Source organism: Mytilus galloprovincialis, chromosome 1 (assembly GCF_965363235.1).
Source record: "Mytilus galloprovincialis chromosome 1, xbMytGall1.hap1.1, whole genome shotgun sequence".
Classification (NCBI taxonomy): domain Eukaryota; kingdom Metazoa; phylum Mollusca; class Bivalvia; order Mytilida; family Mytilidae; genus Mytilus; species Mytilus galloprovincialis.
Window position 1 is genome coordinate 57,762,425 of NC_134838.1, and position 18,219 is coordinate 57,780,643.

The 18,219-nt window shown below is 32.4% G+C and overlaps 1 protein-coding gene across 3 annotated transcripts in view; it reads left to right on the forward strand.

Moving 5' to 3' along the window:
• The window catches only part of LOC143079481 (inositol 1,4,5-trisphosphate-gated calcium channel ITPR1-like), a 283,048-nt gene that overhangs the window by 130,584 nt on the left and 134,245 nt on the right, over window positions 1-18,219 (forward strand). For all 3 annotated transcript variants that reach the window (XM_076254840.1, XM_076254849.1, XM_076254857.1), the window contains exons 21-25: window positions 5,463-5,613; window positions 6,674-6,821; window positions 8,213-8,319; window positions 9,964-10,063; window positions 17,066-17,117. In XM_076254840.1, coding sequence (XP_076110955.1) covers window positions 5,463-5,613; window positions 6,674-6,821; window positions 8,213-8,319; window positions 9,964-10,063; window positions 17,066-17,117 — 558 coding nt within the window. The remainder of the gene's footprint in view (window positions 1-5,462; window positions 5,614-6,673; window positions 6,822-8,212; window positions 8,320-9,963; window positions 10,064-17,065; window positions 17,118-18,219) is intronic.

The window sequence follows — 18,219 nt, forward strand, 5'->3', positions numbered from 1 at the left end:
AGTATCAATCTGAGAGTTTTGACAGTTACTGAACGCTTATACAACTGAGAAATAAATCATGTTTCCCAGACTAAAATATCAAACACATTCAGTGGAATTTAGTATATCAAGACTGTCTGAGAAAAAAACTTCCCAAATACAAGTATGGATTGGATGTAGCTTTGGAACCGTACAATATAAGTCTACACTAGTAATCTGTGTCATCCATAAAACAAATGTTCATAATCTGCCCTTTCTAGTACTCAAGAAATTAAGGAAGCAATCTTGCAGCATCTCTTTTACCAAAAGTGTTGTTCATATCACCATCTATTATAGAACTTTTTATCACATTGATTTTTTGGTTTCTCATAGCCTTGAAATAATAACTCAATGAATATGTAACTTCCACAGAAACATTATAACATGTCTCATTGGCACTCATACCACATAGTCTTATATCTATGTACCAGTTGAGCCTCAATTTGCTTTTTATCAGAATGAATTACCTTTAAAACAGACTACCAGGTACATTTGCAAATAGGCAACTAAATTTATATTTATAGAAGAAAGAAGGCATGCAATCAGTCTCCACTGAAGACTAACATGCAAAGTTTTACAGTTTACTTATATTTTTTATTAATTTAAATTGTAAGATTTTGAAGTTGTAAATGTTTACATGAAGTTTGAAGACTCAGCACAATTTGTCTTTTATATACACAAACTCACCAATGTCCCTCAAATGTTCATTAACATACAAATTGTGAACCTTTACTATTTCCTCAGTTCAAAAAGACAAAAATCACAGTCTTATGATTAAAAACTTGTTTTCATTAAAATCAAGTTGTATACCATACCTTGTACGGGTATGCATAAGGTATGTATAATTAAAAGCATACTAATGTTCCTGCCAATACAATTGTTGTTTACTTAATACTTAATTTGTATGCCTCCGTCATAGTCAATGGTGGGCATTAGATGTTACCTTTGACTGTTTTTCTGTTCATCCTTCCATTTGTCTTATTTTTGTTTTTTGCACTCTTTCTTCATGCAAATTTTATGAAACTCATACAATGTGCTAAGAACTAAAACTTCCAAGACAGGGTTCCAATTCAGGCAGTGAGAGTAATGTAATGCCCCTTTTTAACTTGGAAAATAGTTTTTTTTGTTTCCTCACTCAAAAATATATTTTTTTTATTTTTGTTTTTGTTAGATGTACTTCTATCTGTATCCATCTGATGAGTTACTATTCATTATAATTCAGTTCATACAAATTTTCATGGATTTCATGGGTAAAGGTAACCACAAAATTAAATGTTCAACGAATGACAAATTCCCTATATGCTTGTATGCAAACTTCAGCAAATCCACGAAATTAAATATCCACAAAGTTTTTCTTAATCCACGAAAATAAGTGAATCCATAGTAAGCCTTTTTCAAATGATTTTTATAGTTTTTTTCTTATGTACTGTAACATCACAGTCCAAGATTAGGTGGTGGCTATAGTGCTCACAAATTAAAAACATTCCCAATCTGGTATTCCTATAGGTAAAAGAAAAAAAAACTAAGCGAAATGACAATGATACATAAATCAACAAAGGACCACTGCCAGCTCCAGACCTCAATTAAACTGATTGAAAGATAATGTCTTCGTCATATGAAAATCTTGCACAGTCCCTCCTGTAAGTAGTTTAGTATCATCCCATTATAATAAAATATACGAAAAGAACATAACCTGTATCATGCATTCAAATGGTTTTAGAATAAGTATGTTTATTTCTGATGCAAAGACCCTATGAGTGAATCAATATTAATCCCAATAAAAGCCATCTTTAATGACCTGACAACAGTATCATAACCTTTTATATCCCTTATAAATGAGTCTTTTGAAAGGTTTGGTTAGCTTTTGAGGTGAATAACAACATTTTTGTGCTTTGATAGATTATTACCATAAAAGTTTGGATGTGAATTACCTGAACGTATAAGATGTCTGCGTGTTGATTTATATTAATGAATGATGTCTTTGTACCAATTACAAAATATAGTAATTGTATTGACAAGTTTGTGATATCAAAAACTCTGCTGTAATGAGTTTTATACGGCTGGAAATTGTATTGAAAGGTACTATACACATAGGAAAGGCTGGGATTGAGTTTGGGGTTAATTTATGTAACAGGGGATTTAAAAAAAATTGGTGTGAGGGATTTTTTTTTTCATGAAGATTTTCCATTTTTACATTGATTATTTATGATTTATATATAAAAGCAAAAATACTGATGTGGCAGGAGATGCACACCAAACAGGATTTGTTTATAATTATATTAAGTATTTTGTAATAGCACAGTATTGCACAATAGCACAATATTTTGAATAGCAAGAAATCTTCAATTGCACAGAATTGTGCAATAGCAAAAAATCTTCAATTAAAAATTAATACAAATATTTTAACCCATTTCAAATTTTTCCAATATTAATTTTTTAAGATCTTTCACAACATTTTTTTTTGTGTCAGGAACCTATATTATGTCAAAACATGATTACAATCCAAATTCACACAGAATCAAGCTTGAGTATTGTGTCTCTGTGGACCTTTCTTTTATGAAAATTGCATTTTACCTATAAATCTTAAAATCATTTTTATATTTACTCAACTCTTATATAAGATTAACAAAATTCCATTTTCAGGTTTTTTCAATTTACTCACAAATTTCAAAAATGTTTATCCAAACTTTAAACTATGAAGAAAGACATTATTTAGATTTAATTGAACAAAATGGTTTATTTTCTGATCAAAGGAGATGTTAGATGATCTTTGTAACAAAACAAAGATAAAAATGGTATTAACTACTCTAAATTCAAAAATAAATTGTGCCTTATTTATTTGGAATACTTGATTACTGGTAACAATGCATTATCTAATTACTGGGAGACTTTGTAAAGCACTACTGAAATTATGAATACATTAAGTTTTTATTTTTTCAAAACTGATACATGTACTGTCATATTTATTAAATCATTGCAATAATTTCTGACTTGACGGTCAGTATTTCACAGATAACAGGCTATTATTTGAACTTGGAATTATTTTAAATTATGGAATTTGCATAATTCCTTGTTCTTGAAACTTTTAATAAATTCCATAGATATAGGAAGATGTGGTGTGAGTGCCAATGAGAAAACTCTCCATCCAAATAACAATTTATAAAAGTAAACAATTATAGGTCAATGTACGGCCTTTAACACGGAGCCTTGGCTCACACCAAACAATAAGATATATAAAGGGCCCCAAAATTACTAGTGTAAAACCATTCAAACGGGAAAACCAATGGTCTAATCTATATTAAAAACGAGAAACGAGAAACACGTATGTTTATTTGGAATTAAAATGTTTTGAGCTGCTCATAACACTAAATTAAGCCCCAGTCCCACTAGACAACAATCAAACCACGATCACTGTGATCTAAAATAAGTTCAGATCATGGTGAGCTCGCAGTATGAGCGGCATGAAAATGTAAATTTTCCTTTCAATCATGTCACTACTAAGTCCTCATTACGCTTCTACATTGATTCCACTATGATTATACCATGTTCTCACCACGCTTATTCTGCGACCTCACTACGATTATCAGGATCTTTCTACGTTCATCACGTCCTCACTATACCACAATTAATTCGATTGCAACACTTCCATACCGAGACCTGACTATGCTCCAAGTAATAACTTCAATATCGTGGTCTATATAAATACTGTATCATTCCTTCTATTTTTCATTGATACGTAGAATTTCTCGGAAACAACACAGTCATGCTACCAAAATCTATGTAAGGGTAAGGTTGAGGCAGAGGGAGATCTGATACATGTAGTAAAGAATCTTGATCCAGAAGATGAATATCGGTCCGATCAATCCACAAGTTATTGCTGGTCTATCATGAGCAAATGACGATGCTTTAGTGAACGATAGTAGGGATGACACAGATGTATCAAGAATGATTAGCTGTCATGAATTTTATATGACAATGACAATGAGCATGATGATTGTAGTATGAAAGTAAAAACAGTGTGATGAGGACGGCATGGGCGAAATAAAATCGTACTATAGTCTTAAACAGTGTGGTATAGTCGTCATGGAAGCATGTTTGGGTCGCGGTAAGAACGTGATGGTCGTAGTAAAGTCGCTGTAACATCGTAATGCAATTTCCCCGACTAGAATCGCTTTTTTGCACGTGTCACTGCGATGGTACAGCGACCTTTCTGATCTTACCAGGACCTTACTGCGCTCTCACTACGCTTCTACTACGACCTGATATCGCCAGGAACCCACCACGATTGTTTTTAACATGTTCAAAGTTGACCACACTCATAACTATCATGAGGACCTCACCATGACCGTACTACGACCTTTAACCACGATCGCACTTAACAATCGTCAAAATTTTCATTTGTTTCACAGATCGTAGTGCAATCATTGCCTAGTGGGACTACGGTATTACATACAATGTATTTTGTATAGACAGTACATTCTATTGAAAATGTTCTATCTTCTTTGTAATAGACAGTGTTGTGTGCAGCACAGAACATTTAAGTACTGAATAAAGATGGAATTTATTAAAAATTTCTAGCACAAGAAATTATGCAAATTCCATAATTAAAAATACTTCCAAGTTCAAATAATAGCCTATTAAATGTTAAATATTTTTGAGAGTCAGAAATGATACTATGTTCTTTTAAGTTCAGTGAGTTTCTGTTCACTGTTTTTCTACACTATTAAACTACACTACAATCATATGATGAAAGGGAAACACCGCTTAAGAGGGAATCTGGATAAGGGTCTTTGCAATGCTAAGCAGTGATAAAAGAGTACACAAGTTTGGGAAGAGGCAAAGAATCAGGTGTACTCTAACATTGTTAGGTTGTTTTTCAAGGCACTTTATTCTGGCACTCCAGCTTCCTCCACCATCAGTCCATCTGTCAGTCTGTCTGTTCCATGAATATTTTTGTGCATTTTTTTCAGGAACTACTTGACAAGGATTTCTGAAATTTGGTTTCAGGGTTTATATTAGTCAGCTATACTGTGTGATGCGTTTTCAGATTCATCACTCAACAACTTCCTGTTTACTGAAATATTTCAGCGGGGGTATCATCAGTGTGTAGTAGCTCACAGTTTTACTTGTTTTCTTTGTTATGGATGGAAGCTTACTTGTTTTTTTTTTGTTATGGATGGAAGCTGTGCTCAGCATGTTTGAGTCAAAAGGCTTTGGCTTGTTGAATCTTCACTGTTTCTCTGTAGGTTTTGTCATTTCATGGTTGTGGTGTATAACAAAAGTGCAAATGGAAGGAAAATACCACAGTGTTCATATATTTAATCATTGTAAAATCTTGCAGAATTGACTTCATCTAGAATGTTTACATATATGTTCAATGGTTGTGTATATTAGAAAAGAAAGAATTAATAAACTAATGTCAATCTTTGATTTTTTTTTTCCAGCTATGAATCAAATGTCAGCAAAGATCCAGAAAAAGAAAAGGTTAAGCCAAGATTTTCACAGACCATAATGTTTGTTGAAGACTATTTAACTAAAGTTGTAGAAGAGAAATGGTCATTTTCAGATATGAAACAAAATAAACTCACATTTGAGGTAACATTCTCAAATTTTATAGTCATTTAATTTAAATGTATAATATATTTATATGCAACAGTACTTTATATGATCAACTAACAGTTATGCCATGTGAAATAGAATCCAAATAGTTTACCATAGATTAAATTCAAAATACTTGTAACTGTGTACATTATTGGTGTACAAAATCTGAACATTGTTAACAACATTTCTCTGCAAAATGTTTTAATTCAAAAGCTCAAAATATTATGAGCCTAAATCCATCAATTGGAAACACATCAAAATATTGATGGATTTAGTCATGGTTAATGCACAGTAGTGGGGTTAAACACGAAAAAGGAAACATAGATACTCTTGCCAAATTGGTTAAGACTGTCAGGTCATTGATACATATTAGAATTAAAAAAACTGAACGAGTTTATGAATTCATGTTGCATCCATCTTTAAAGACCCAAATGTAGCACTCGCACCTACAAAGTGGAAAGAGATTAATATAAGTTGCAATAACTTGTTTCCCAATTCACTATAAATAAATATGTTTAAACTAAAGATCCAAATGTTGCTAAGCACCTGACCTACTGCTGTCATAGATATGTTATTGTCCCTGTAAATAAAGCCTGGAACAACATTATTGAAATTAAATTTGACAATTCTATTTACCCAACAACTTTTTCTAAGGAGGAAATCCTAAATGTTCAAAGGTCTGCTGTATGTTCCTTTAGTCAACCAAAGAGGAACACGATTTTCCTTCATTGAATTGGATACCTAAATTACTTAAGTGTCCTCACAAAGAAAGTTGTATTGCCCGATTTTCCAAGTGCTCCAAGAAACTTTTTTCATAATCATTTACATCAATTTTATCAGCAATCAAGGCCAGTCTTCAAAGTTACTGCCAATTTTTCTGCTCTTGGGGATTCAGGAATTAGATGTGTATGCTCAAAGAATCTGTTAAGAGTACATACAATGTAACCCCCTAACTACTGATATTCTACCTTTACACAAGTATGTCTATTGTTTTGTATATAACAACTGTGAAACTATCAAACATTGTATAAATATTTGTGCTTTCTAATTGTAGGTTGTGAATTTGGCCAAACAACTGATCTATTTTGGGTTTTACTCCTTTAGTGATTTATTGAGACTTACAAAAACACTGCTTAGTATCTTAGATTATGTACCTGAGAAACATATAACTCCTGTTGCTATGGCTACTGCAACAGGTGAAGGTAAGAGAACTAGAACAACCATCAAGTTTTAATTAATTTTCCTATAGCTTCTCGGTACTCTTTTAATATTCCTTGGTTGAAACAGCTTGATTCGTGTGAATTGACCTGATATATTACCTTAGTGTTGCCAGAGCAATTTTGGTTTCTACATTTAAAAAAAAAATTTATGCCTCCACAATTCATTGGTTCAGAATAAAGTGAGGTTCCTCGGTGGCAAAATGGTCTAAGTAGTTCTGCTACTGTAATCACTAGCCAGTCTGAACACTGAGGTTGTGAGTTCTAACCCAGCTTGTGCAGGTGCACTCGACTTAAATCTTAATTGACTAGGATTGTCAGCTTTCCTATGGAAGGTCAAGGGTTTTCCCCCCACCAATAAAAATGGCCTCCACAAAATAACCTGAAAGGGGCGCTTAAAAGGGGCGTAAAAACATCAATAACAACAATCAATCAGAATAAAGTGTTACCCAATTAACTTCAATCTTTACCTTTAAAGTTGAACAGGACTTTTGTATGTTCTTATCTTTGATATATAAGTGTACAATGTTGACTTACAGATCAACTTTTCATAATGCAGATTTACAGGCATGTACTTCAAAAAGAAATTTCATGAAAAATACACTTGTTCTGACTTTTTTTTCTAATGACTGCTGATCTTTGGATGATTTTTGGCTCAGAAGAGTAACAACTCAGTGATCAAGTTTCTCTTTACTTCTAGAAATTTTTTGCTATTAAACTACATGAGGGGGAAATTCTTATATTTACAATCTATTTGAAAGAGCTCTGCATGACACTTATAAAGAATTGAAATTTCGGAAGCAAATTGATGTATATTTTAATCCATTATAACAGATGACTGGACTTCATAGAGCATATGAATTTTATAAAGATTAAAGGTCAACAGCAACAGCAATGTCAAAACTACTGTAAATTTATCTTGGTATACTGTTACTCTAAAATCTAAAATATTATCTAAGCATTTGATTGCAGTATAATCTTATCCTTTGAGCAGTATTATACACCTTAATAACAGGCCTATGATGTGAGGCTAACTAACAGGATTTTATACATGTATGAAAAGTTCAGTAGTCTGCAGCAGATTATTGTAGGATAGACAGGTAGACAATTTTTCCATAATAAGTGTATTTTTGGTGGTACCAAAGTTTACTTAGAATTTTGCACAAAAAAACGTCATATTACTGTAGAAAAAATATATTCATCAGTTTTGTTAAGTGTAATTAAAACTTGTGATTGATACACTATCTAGAATTTAATGGGTTATTGAAGACAAGTGGAGGAGTAAAAGTAGCTTTTGTAGATTACAGTAGTCAGTTAGTTTTACAGAACATATTATAGGTATAGTTTTGAAAGTGTATTTTGGTATTATTTTTTAGATCAGGATAAGTCCATGATATCAGAAGTTATTTCACCAAAAAAGTCAGAAGAAGAAGTAGATACAGTTGTCATGGACACAAAGTTAAAAATCATAGAAATTTTAAAGGTATATATGTAAATGACAAGGAGTGAAGCCCTTGATATATTAACATCCTATGTATTAAACTGATGATAGTAATGGACATTATTGCATAGCAGCATAATAATTCCTACAAAAAGTAATAAAAAGTTTGTATTTAATATTCTATGATAACCAACATCATCAGTTATAAAATTATGGTTTAAAAAGAAAAAAAAAAGAGGTTTTATTTGTAACTGAAATCAGGATGATAGTTTCTAGTGGATTAGTAGTTGATGATTTCTTTCTTTTTACCTTAAAGATACTGATTTCAGGAGATTTTGTGATTTGATAATGCAAAAATGGCATATGGGAAAAGTTAAAAGTTCGATAATAAAATTGAGAATGGAAATGGGGAATGTGTCAAAGAGACAACAACCCGACCAAATAAAAAACAACAGCAGAGGGTCACCAACAGGTCTTCAATGTAGCGAGAAATTCCCGCACCCGGAGGCGTCCTTCAGCTGGCCCCTAAACAAATATATACTAAGAATATAAGACAGAAAAAAAGGCAGTGGCAGATTAAATCTGGTTCATGGCTTTATCTCTGATTTGTATTTCAAAACTTCTGAGATTGGCTAAAATAAGGTTGGAAATCCACTTTATCATATTTATCTTGTGCATGCATGCTTTGCTAAAAAAGAATTGATTGGCACTCTGATAGCCATTCATTTTTTGTGGTTCAACTGTGTTGATAGTGGCAGAATGCAAGGCATAAGAATGCTATTCTTGCAGCAGAGGTGCTAACTATTTGTAAAAGTATTTTTATGCCCCACCTACGATAGTAGAGGGGCATTATGTTTTCTGGTCTGTGCCTCCGTTCGTTCGTCCGTCTGTGTGTCTGACTGTGCGTCCGTTCGCTTCAGGTTAAAGTTTTTGGTCAAGGTAGTTTTTGAAGAAGTTGAAGTCCAATCAACTTGAAACTTAGTACACATGTTCCCCATGATATGATCTTTCTAATTTTAATGCCAAATTATAATTTTGACCCTAATTTCATGGTCCACTGAACATAGAAAATGATAGTGCAAAGTTCAGGTTAAAGTTTTTGGTCAAGGTAGTTTTTGATAAAGTTAAAGTTACATCAACTTGAAACTTAGTACACATGTTCCCTATGATATGGTCTTTGTAATTATAATTCCAAATTATAAGTTTGACCCCAATTTCACGGTCCACTGAACATAGAAAATGATAGTGCGAGTGGGGCATCCGTGTACTATGGACACATTCTTGTTTTATCATAAGGTAGAAGACCAGGATGTGTCATACCTTGTATACAAATGTCTTATGTTACTAAGTGTCCATATCATAGCAAACATCTTTAAATTTTGAGAGAAATGTATAAACCCATATTTTGCAACTCCAATTTTAGATAGAAGTTATGTATGTTACTATAATCAGTTTAATACCAGTGAACATTGATAATGGAAAATTAGGATAAATTGTAAGATATATATGTCATTTTTATTAAGAAGAAAGCAATGTATCAAATATTTTACAATAGTGCTCTCTTTCTTGTTTACTATTCAGTTTATTTAAAACATTTATTCCTAAAGTTTGCTGTTGTTACCACATTATATTTATTTTTCTCTAGTTTTTGAATTGAAATGTAAGTGTTGTAATATTATTTTGCAGTTTATTTTAGATGTTCGGTTGGACTATCGTATCACTTGCCTTTTGTCGATTTTCAAACATGAATTTGATGAAAACAATTCCATCAAGGACACTGACAATGGTAATTCACCCTTTCTTGCTGGGATATATAGCTTTCATTTTTTCTTCACATTTAGTTTGTTAATTAATAGGATGCATGTATAAAGATCTTGTAAATTTTCTTGTGATCTGCTTTCTTCCTTCACTTGCATGCTTGTTAATACCATAAGTTCTAAATTATAATATTTCAAGACAGTCCTATTGGTGTTGGTTGATTATACTGATTTGAATCATCATTTAATCCATGATACTAACTGGTAAGAAAATTACATCTCTTTTAACTAAAAGTTGCCATACATCATGAACATGTGACATTTTATTTGTTTTAACAAAACAAATAGTGAATTGCATATTTATGATTTTCCATAAATTTACCTTAGTTGGAAGTTTAAAAAAAGCAATTTGTACCATAAATTATTCTATGTACTTTACTCTTTATGTGTAGTTGGCTATAGTACCACAATCTCTTGCTTTTTATGCCCCACCTACGATAGTAGAGGGGCATTATGTTTTCTGGTCTGTGCGTCCGTTCGTTCGTTCGTCCGTTCGTTCGTTCGTTCCTCCGTCTGTCCCGCTTCAGGTTAAAGTTTTTGGTCGAGGTAGTTTTTGATGAAGTTGAAGTCCAATCGACTTCAAACTTGGTACACTTGTTCCCTATGATATGATCTTTCTAATTTTAATGCCAAATTAGAGATTTTACCCCAATTTCACGGTCCACTGAACATAGAAAATGATAGTGCGAGTGGGGCATTCGTGTACTGAGGACACATTCTTGTTATATTTATGTTTTTTTTTATTGATTGCAATGAAACATACACAGATGGAAAAGGCCTGTTGATTTTGAGGTCAACAGGTCAAGGTCACTTAACTACTAAAATAGATCCCTATTTTTATGCCCCGTCTACGATAGTAGTAGGGGCATTATGTTTTCTGGTCTGTGCGTCCGTTCGTCTGTTCGTTCGTCCGTTCGTCCGTCTGTCCCATGTCAGGTTAAAGTTTTTGGTCGAGGTAGTTTTTGATGAAGTTGAAGTCCAATCAACTTGAAACTTAGTACACATGTTCCTTATGATATGATCTTTCTAATTTTAAAGCCAAATTAAACTTTTGACCCCAATTTCACGGTCCACTGAACATAGAAAATGAAAGTGCATGTTTCAGGTTAAAGTTTTTCAGGTTAAAGTTTTTGGTCAAGGTAGTTTTTGATGAAGTTGAAGTCCAATCAACTTGAAACTTAGTACACATGTTCCTTATGATATGATCTTTCTAATTTTAAAGCCAAATTAAACTTTTGACCCCAATTTCACGGTCCACTGAACATAGAAAATGAAAGTGCATGTTTCAGGTTAAAGTTTTTCAGGTTAAAGTTTTTGGTCAAGGTAGTTTTTGATGAAGTTGAAGTCCAATCAACTTGAAACTTAGTACACATGTTCCTTATGATATGATCTTTCTAATTTTAAAGCCAAATTAAACTTTTGACCCCAATTTCACGGTCCACTGAACATAGAAAATGAAAGTGCATGTTTCAGGTTAAAGTTTTTGGTCAAGGTAGTTTTTGATGAAGCTGAAGTCCAATCAACTTGAAACTTTGTACACATGTTCCCTATGATCTGATCTTTCTAATTTTAATGCCTAATTATATTTTTTACCAATTTTCACGGTCCATTGAACATTGAAAATGATAGTGCGAGTGGGGCATCCGTGTACTTTGGACACATTCTTGTTAAGTTTAACTTTGCTTGTACAGGTTGATATCTCAGAAACCCATAATAAGAAGCTGTACTATATTTATAGTACTTCACCCCTACTGTGAAGGTACTTTTATTCATAAGTATCATTTTTTTTGTGGTTTGAGCAAAAGTTACATGTATATGGGTTCTTAAATTTGGAGTTTTCCATGATAGTGCAGAATTAGAAGCCATCAGAATCGAAAATTCATTGAAAATATTCATATGTTATTTAATAATGATTTGTGGGACATTGCAAATTCATTTACTTGTTCGTCTTTCATTCCTTTTTTATGCCCATGTCGTAGAGGAAGGAGCATAAAGTTTACCCTTGTCCATCTGTACGCCCTTATTTACGTCCATCCTTCCAAAATTGGTTTCCTTTCTCAAACTTTAGGTAGCATCAAGCAATGTTATGCAATTAATAAACAATGCTTATTACCTCAAAACACAGATCAAGTTTGAATTTTTGGTGGCATCACTTTTACCGTTCTAGATTGGTATGCCCCTTTACGTACAAATGGAAAAATTGATACATTTTTGGTTTCCTTTCTCTAAATTAAGTTTGCCTAAACCAAATGTTATGAAACTTAAACTTAAAGTGGCATCACTTTTACTGTTCTAGAGTTATGCCCCTTTACAAAGGGAAAATTTGCCATATTTCTCGTTTATGTTCTCTAACTTAAGTTTCCTTCAACTAAATGTTAAGAAATGAATATACAATATTTATTACCACAAAACTCAGATCATGTACAAATTTGGGTAGCATCACTTTTATAGTTCTTGTGTTTTGTCCCTTTATAACATTTTATGCAAGCAGGGGCATCAACACATTTCCCAATTTATGAATAAAATAATTGTTTTCAGAAATAAACTAATTCATTTGTTTTTTACACATTGTCTTGATTGAAGGAAATTGTAAAGTAAACATTTTAATTGTTGCATAGATGTTATCAGAAGTGATTATCAGCAATGGACCATTGAGCAAAAAAATTAATAATAGAACAGAATAAGAGTATTCCCACAGTATTTTTTATGCCCCACCTACGATAGTAGAGGGGCATTATGTTTTCTGGTCTGTGGCTCCGTTCGTCTGTGCGTCCGTCCGTTCAGGTTTTGGTCAACTTGAAACTAAGTTCACTTGTTGCTTATGATATGATCTTTCTAATTTTAAAGCCAAATTAGACTTTTGATCCCAATTTCACGGTCCACTGAACATAGAAAATGAAAGTGGGAGTTTCAGGTTAAAGTTTTTGGTCAAGGTAGTTTTTGATGAAGCTGAAGTCCAATCAACTTGAAACTTAGTATACTTGTTGCTTATGATATCTTTCTAATTTTAAAGCCAAATTAGACTTTTGACCCCAGTTTCACGGTCCACTGAACATAGAAAATGAAAGAGGGAGTTTCAGGTTAAAGTTTTTGGTCAAGGTAGTTTTTGATGAAGCTGAAGTCCAATCAACTTGAAACTTAGTTCACTTGTTGCTTATGATATGATCTTTCTAATTTTAAAGCCAAATTAGACTTTGACCCAAATTTCACAGTCCACTGAACATAGAAAATGAACGTGGGAGTTTCAGGTTAAAGTTTTTGGTCAAGGTAGTTTTTGATGAAGCTGAAGTCCAATCAACTTGAAACTTAGTACATATGTTCCCTATAGTATAATCTTTCTAGTTTTAATGCCAAATTAGATTATTACCCAATTTCGGGGTCCATGGAACATGGAATAGGATAGTGCGAGTGGGGCGTCCGTGTACTTTGGACACATTCTTGTTACTGTATAGTCTGAAATTTTTGCATGAATTTATTGTTGATAAACAAAGAAAAGAAATGCAAGATTTATTGTTGAGATTTTAAGAAAAAGTGCATATAAATGTTTCTATCATAATTTAAAATGGGTGTATTAATTTTACTTAACATATTCTGTCACCATTCCACGATGATATAAACATTGCAAAAGTATCTGAATTTACAACACTTAGTACCAAACGATGCCACATCGTTGTGGTCACCTTGATCTACGTTTTGCTTCAGGAACTTGAAATATGACCCATTATGTCCTATTATACCAATTTGTAGATATTTGATAGTTTACCTTTAGCATTCTTTTTAGGTCCTTTTCACCTATTTTTTTGTTTGACCATTCTATTATGTAGGCTTGTCTTATCTTAAGCTTTGCTTGGAGGCTCAAATTGTATTTTTTTCCATAGATTTTTTTCCAGCAAAGGAATCTGTAAACGTACTGAATTTTAGGTAAAATTTCCTGATATGTACCTAAACAAACAAGACTTCTATTATGTAGGCTTGCATCCCATTTTAATCAGAATAAGCATGCAGTCTTTAAAGATGAATATAGCATTTGCTTTATAGTTTTAGTTTTCTTGCATCCAAGGCATTTGACAATGAATAATATTGTATGTTTCAGTATTTAATGTATGTTCGTATGGACTATCGTTTGACTTGGATTTTATCAATCTTCAAAAGCCAAATTGAACAACAGACAGAAACTAAGCCTGATGCTTCTATCAGTGGGTTTGATTTGTGTTGTGCTTAAAATATAAACTAAATGTTGTGTACTACATACTGCCAATGAGTCATAAACAAGCTTTTGTCCAAATTTCACAAAACTCCATGAAGATTTGACAAAGTTATTGATGTCTAAATAATTTGCAAATAAGCTATTTTAGATGTATAAAAAATCAGGAAAATGTTTTTGTAAAGAGATATGATGTTTTTTTCTGAAACCATCCACCTGGCCTTGAAGTCATAAAACTTTCGAGTTTTTTGTACTCATACTCCAAAATCAACTAATCAAAATGCTGGATTTCACATTTCGAACATGAATTTTGTGCTCCGAGCACTGAGCAAAGTTTTATGACTTTAACCCCAGAATTTGCATTCATCCGATGTTCACTTCTTCAATACTTTGATTTAATTCATGATTTAAGATATTGTCTGAAGCAAGTATTAAGAAATATTTTATTTTTTCATTTCAGTATTTTTCTGGTAGATGGACTCATTTTGTTTTTTTTTTACATTTGACAGTTACAGACAATCTTTGATTAAAATTTTGACATGATACATTAGAAGATATTTATGGATTTTTATGAAACTTGTACAGAAGCTAATCTTCAAGACCAAGAAATAGCTTCTAATGAAAAAGTTTGATATATTTTTAGTTCTGTATTTTACTGATAAATGAACTCACTTTTTAAGTCAACATTACACTTTTACACACTGACAGCAACAATTGCAGTAAAGACATAGGGTTGCGTGGAATTAAAACAAAAAATTCTTCACTAAATGAGAAGAGTCCAGAATTCACGTTATCTATGTCTGTCACATTTTAATGTGCATATTCACAGTTATGAGGGGCCTCTCTTGCTGTGATGTCTGAGTAGTTCCTGTACAATATTACATGTACTAGCCTGTCTACACAAAAGTTTTGAGTCAAACCTTTCACATAGCAGAAAAAGAATCAAGAACAGGTTCACTTGACTTTACACTCCACTGCATTCATGGAAGGTTTAGTTTTTGTGGTCAAGTCTGTTTTTATGCCCCACCTACGATAGTAGAGGGGCATTATGTTTTCTGGTCTGTGCGTCCGTTCGTCCGTTCGTTCGTCCGTTCGTCCGTTCGTCCGTCTGTCCCGCTTCAGGTTAAAGTTTTTGGTCGAGGTAGTTTTTGATGAAGTTGAAGTCCAATCGACTTCAAACTTGGTACACATGTTCCCTATGATATGATCTTTCTAATTTTAATGCCAAATTAGAGTTTTGACCCCAATTTTACGGTTCACTGATAGAAAATGATAGTGCAAATTTCAGGTTAAAGTTTTTGGCTTCAGGTTAAAGTTTTTGGTCAAGGTAGTTTTTGATGAAGTTGAAGTCCAATCAACTTGAAACTTAGTATACATGTGCCCTATGATATGATCTTTCTAATTTAAATGCCAAATTAGAGTTTTGACCCCAATTTTACGGTTCACTGAACATAGAAAATGATAGTGCAAATTTCAGGTTAAAGTTTTTGGCTTCAGGTTAACGTTTTTGGTCAAGGTAGTTTTTGATGAAGTTGAAGTCCAATCAACTTGAAACTTAGTATACATGTGCCCTATGATATGATCTTTCTAATTTAAATGCCAAATTAGAGTTTTGACCCCAATTTTACGGTTCACTGAACATAGAAAATGATAGTGCAAATTTCAGGTTAAAGTTTTTGGCTTCAGGTTAAAGTTTTTGGTCAAGGTAGTTTTTGATGAAGTTGAAGTCCAATCCACTTGAAACTTAGTATACATGTGCCCTATGATATGATCTTTCTAATTTAAATGCCAAATTAGAGTTTTGACCCAAATTTTACGGTTCACTGAACATAGAAAATGATAGTGCAAATTTCAGGTTAAAGTTTTTGGCTTCAGGTTAACGTTTTTGGTCAAGGTAGTTTTTGATGAAGTTGAAGTCCAATCAACTTGAAACTTAGTATACATGTGCCCTATGATATGATCTTTCTAATTTAAATGCCAAATTAGAGTTTTGACCCCAATTTTACGGTTCACTGAACATAGAAAATGATAGTGCAAATTTCAGGTTAAAGTTTTTGGTCAAGGTAGTTTTTGATAAAGTAGAAGTCCAATCAACTTGAAACTTAGTATACATGTTCCCTTTGATAAGATCATTCTAATTTTAATGCCAAATTAGAGAATTTATTCCAATTTCACAGTCCTTTAAACATAGAAAATGATAGTGCGAGTGGGGCATCCGTGTACTTTGGACACATTCTTGTTCAGATACTATTAACAATAAGTTAAATACATTGGACCTTCACATTCTTTTTCATTGGTCATTGTTAAAAAATATTTTTTTATTCTTATTCACAGGTACTATAAGCAATAATCTGTATAGTTGTGTTCATCAGACCTTGATCTTATTTTCATGGATTTATATAGATATTGTTAAGTTTATGTGTTTTTTTGTAGTAAAAACCTTCATATTACTTTCAACTTCAATCATGATAAGTAAATAGAGAGATATAGTTCAACATGCATGCTCATGCTTATATAAAAAAAATACAATCAATTTTAACATTCAGAATAACAATCAGTGTTAATGATTTTTAGTTTTAATAGTTTGATTTTTTAAGGAACTTTTCAAAGGTTATTTTTTTCTTTGTTTAAAGAAAGTGTGTGATATAATATATTTTCTAAAATGAATGCTTTTTGCCTGGAAAAGATCATATAAAAAGTGATGCTTATTTGAAATCCATTGTGATATTTGTTACAAGGAAAAGGTTAACAATTAGTCATATTTCAGGTTTAGATTTAGAAGCAATCAGTACACATGCAGAAGGGATTTTTGATGGGAGGTAAATATTTTTATTTCTGCCTAGTCTGGTAAAAAGATATATGGCATGCAGAAGTTTACATTATTTTGTTAGATTTTTGAATACATTTTTTAGTCCATGTATTTAAGGTATAAAACAATCTTCATTATTTTGATGAACTTGTTTCCAATACTTTTTATACGACTTCAATTTTTTGGTCGTATATTGGTATGATGTTGGCGTCGTCGTCCAAAGACATTTGGTTTTCGCACTATAACTTTAGTATTAGTAAATAGAAATCTATGAAATTTTAACAAAAGGTTCATGACCATAAAAGGAAGGTTGGGATTGATTTTGGGAGTTTTGGTCCCAACAGTATAGGAATTAGGGGCCAAAAAGGGCCCAAATAAGCATTTTTCTTGGTTGTCGCACAATAACTTTAGTACAATGTATAAGTAAACAGAAATCTATGAAATTTTAACATAAGGTTAATGACCACAAAAGGAAGGTTGGGATTGATTTTGGGAGTTTTGGTCCCAACAGTTTAGGAATTTGGGGCCAAAGAAAGGTCCCAAATAAGCATTTCTCTTGGTTTTTGCACAATAACTTTAGTATAAGTAAATAGAAATCTATGAAATTTTAACACAAGGTTTATGACCACAAAAGGAAGGTTGGGATTGATTCTGGGAGTTTTGGTCCCAACAATTTAGGAATTAGGGGCAAACAGGGCCTAAAGTTAAACTTTGTTTGATTTCATCAAAAAATGAATTATTGGGGTTCTTTGATATGCCAAATCTAACAGTGTTTTTAGATTCTTAAGTTTTGGTCCTGTTTTCAAATTGGTCTACATTAAGTTCCAAAGGGTCCAAATTAAACTTAGTTTGATTTTAACAAAAACTGAATTCTTGGGGTTCTTTGATATGCTGAATCTATACATGTACCTAGTTTTGAGATTATGGGCCCAGTTTTCAAGTTGGTCCAAATCGGGGTCTAAAATTAAACTTTGTTTGATTTCAACAAAAATTGAATATATGGGGTTTTTCTATATGCTGAATCTAACCATGTGTTTAGATTTTGGATATTGGACCATAATAGGAAAACGTCCAATTTAGAATTTTTTAAGTTTAATTAAGTTCTTAGACCA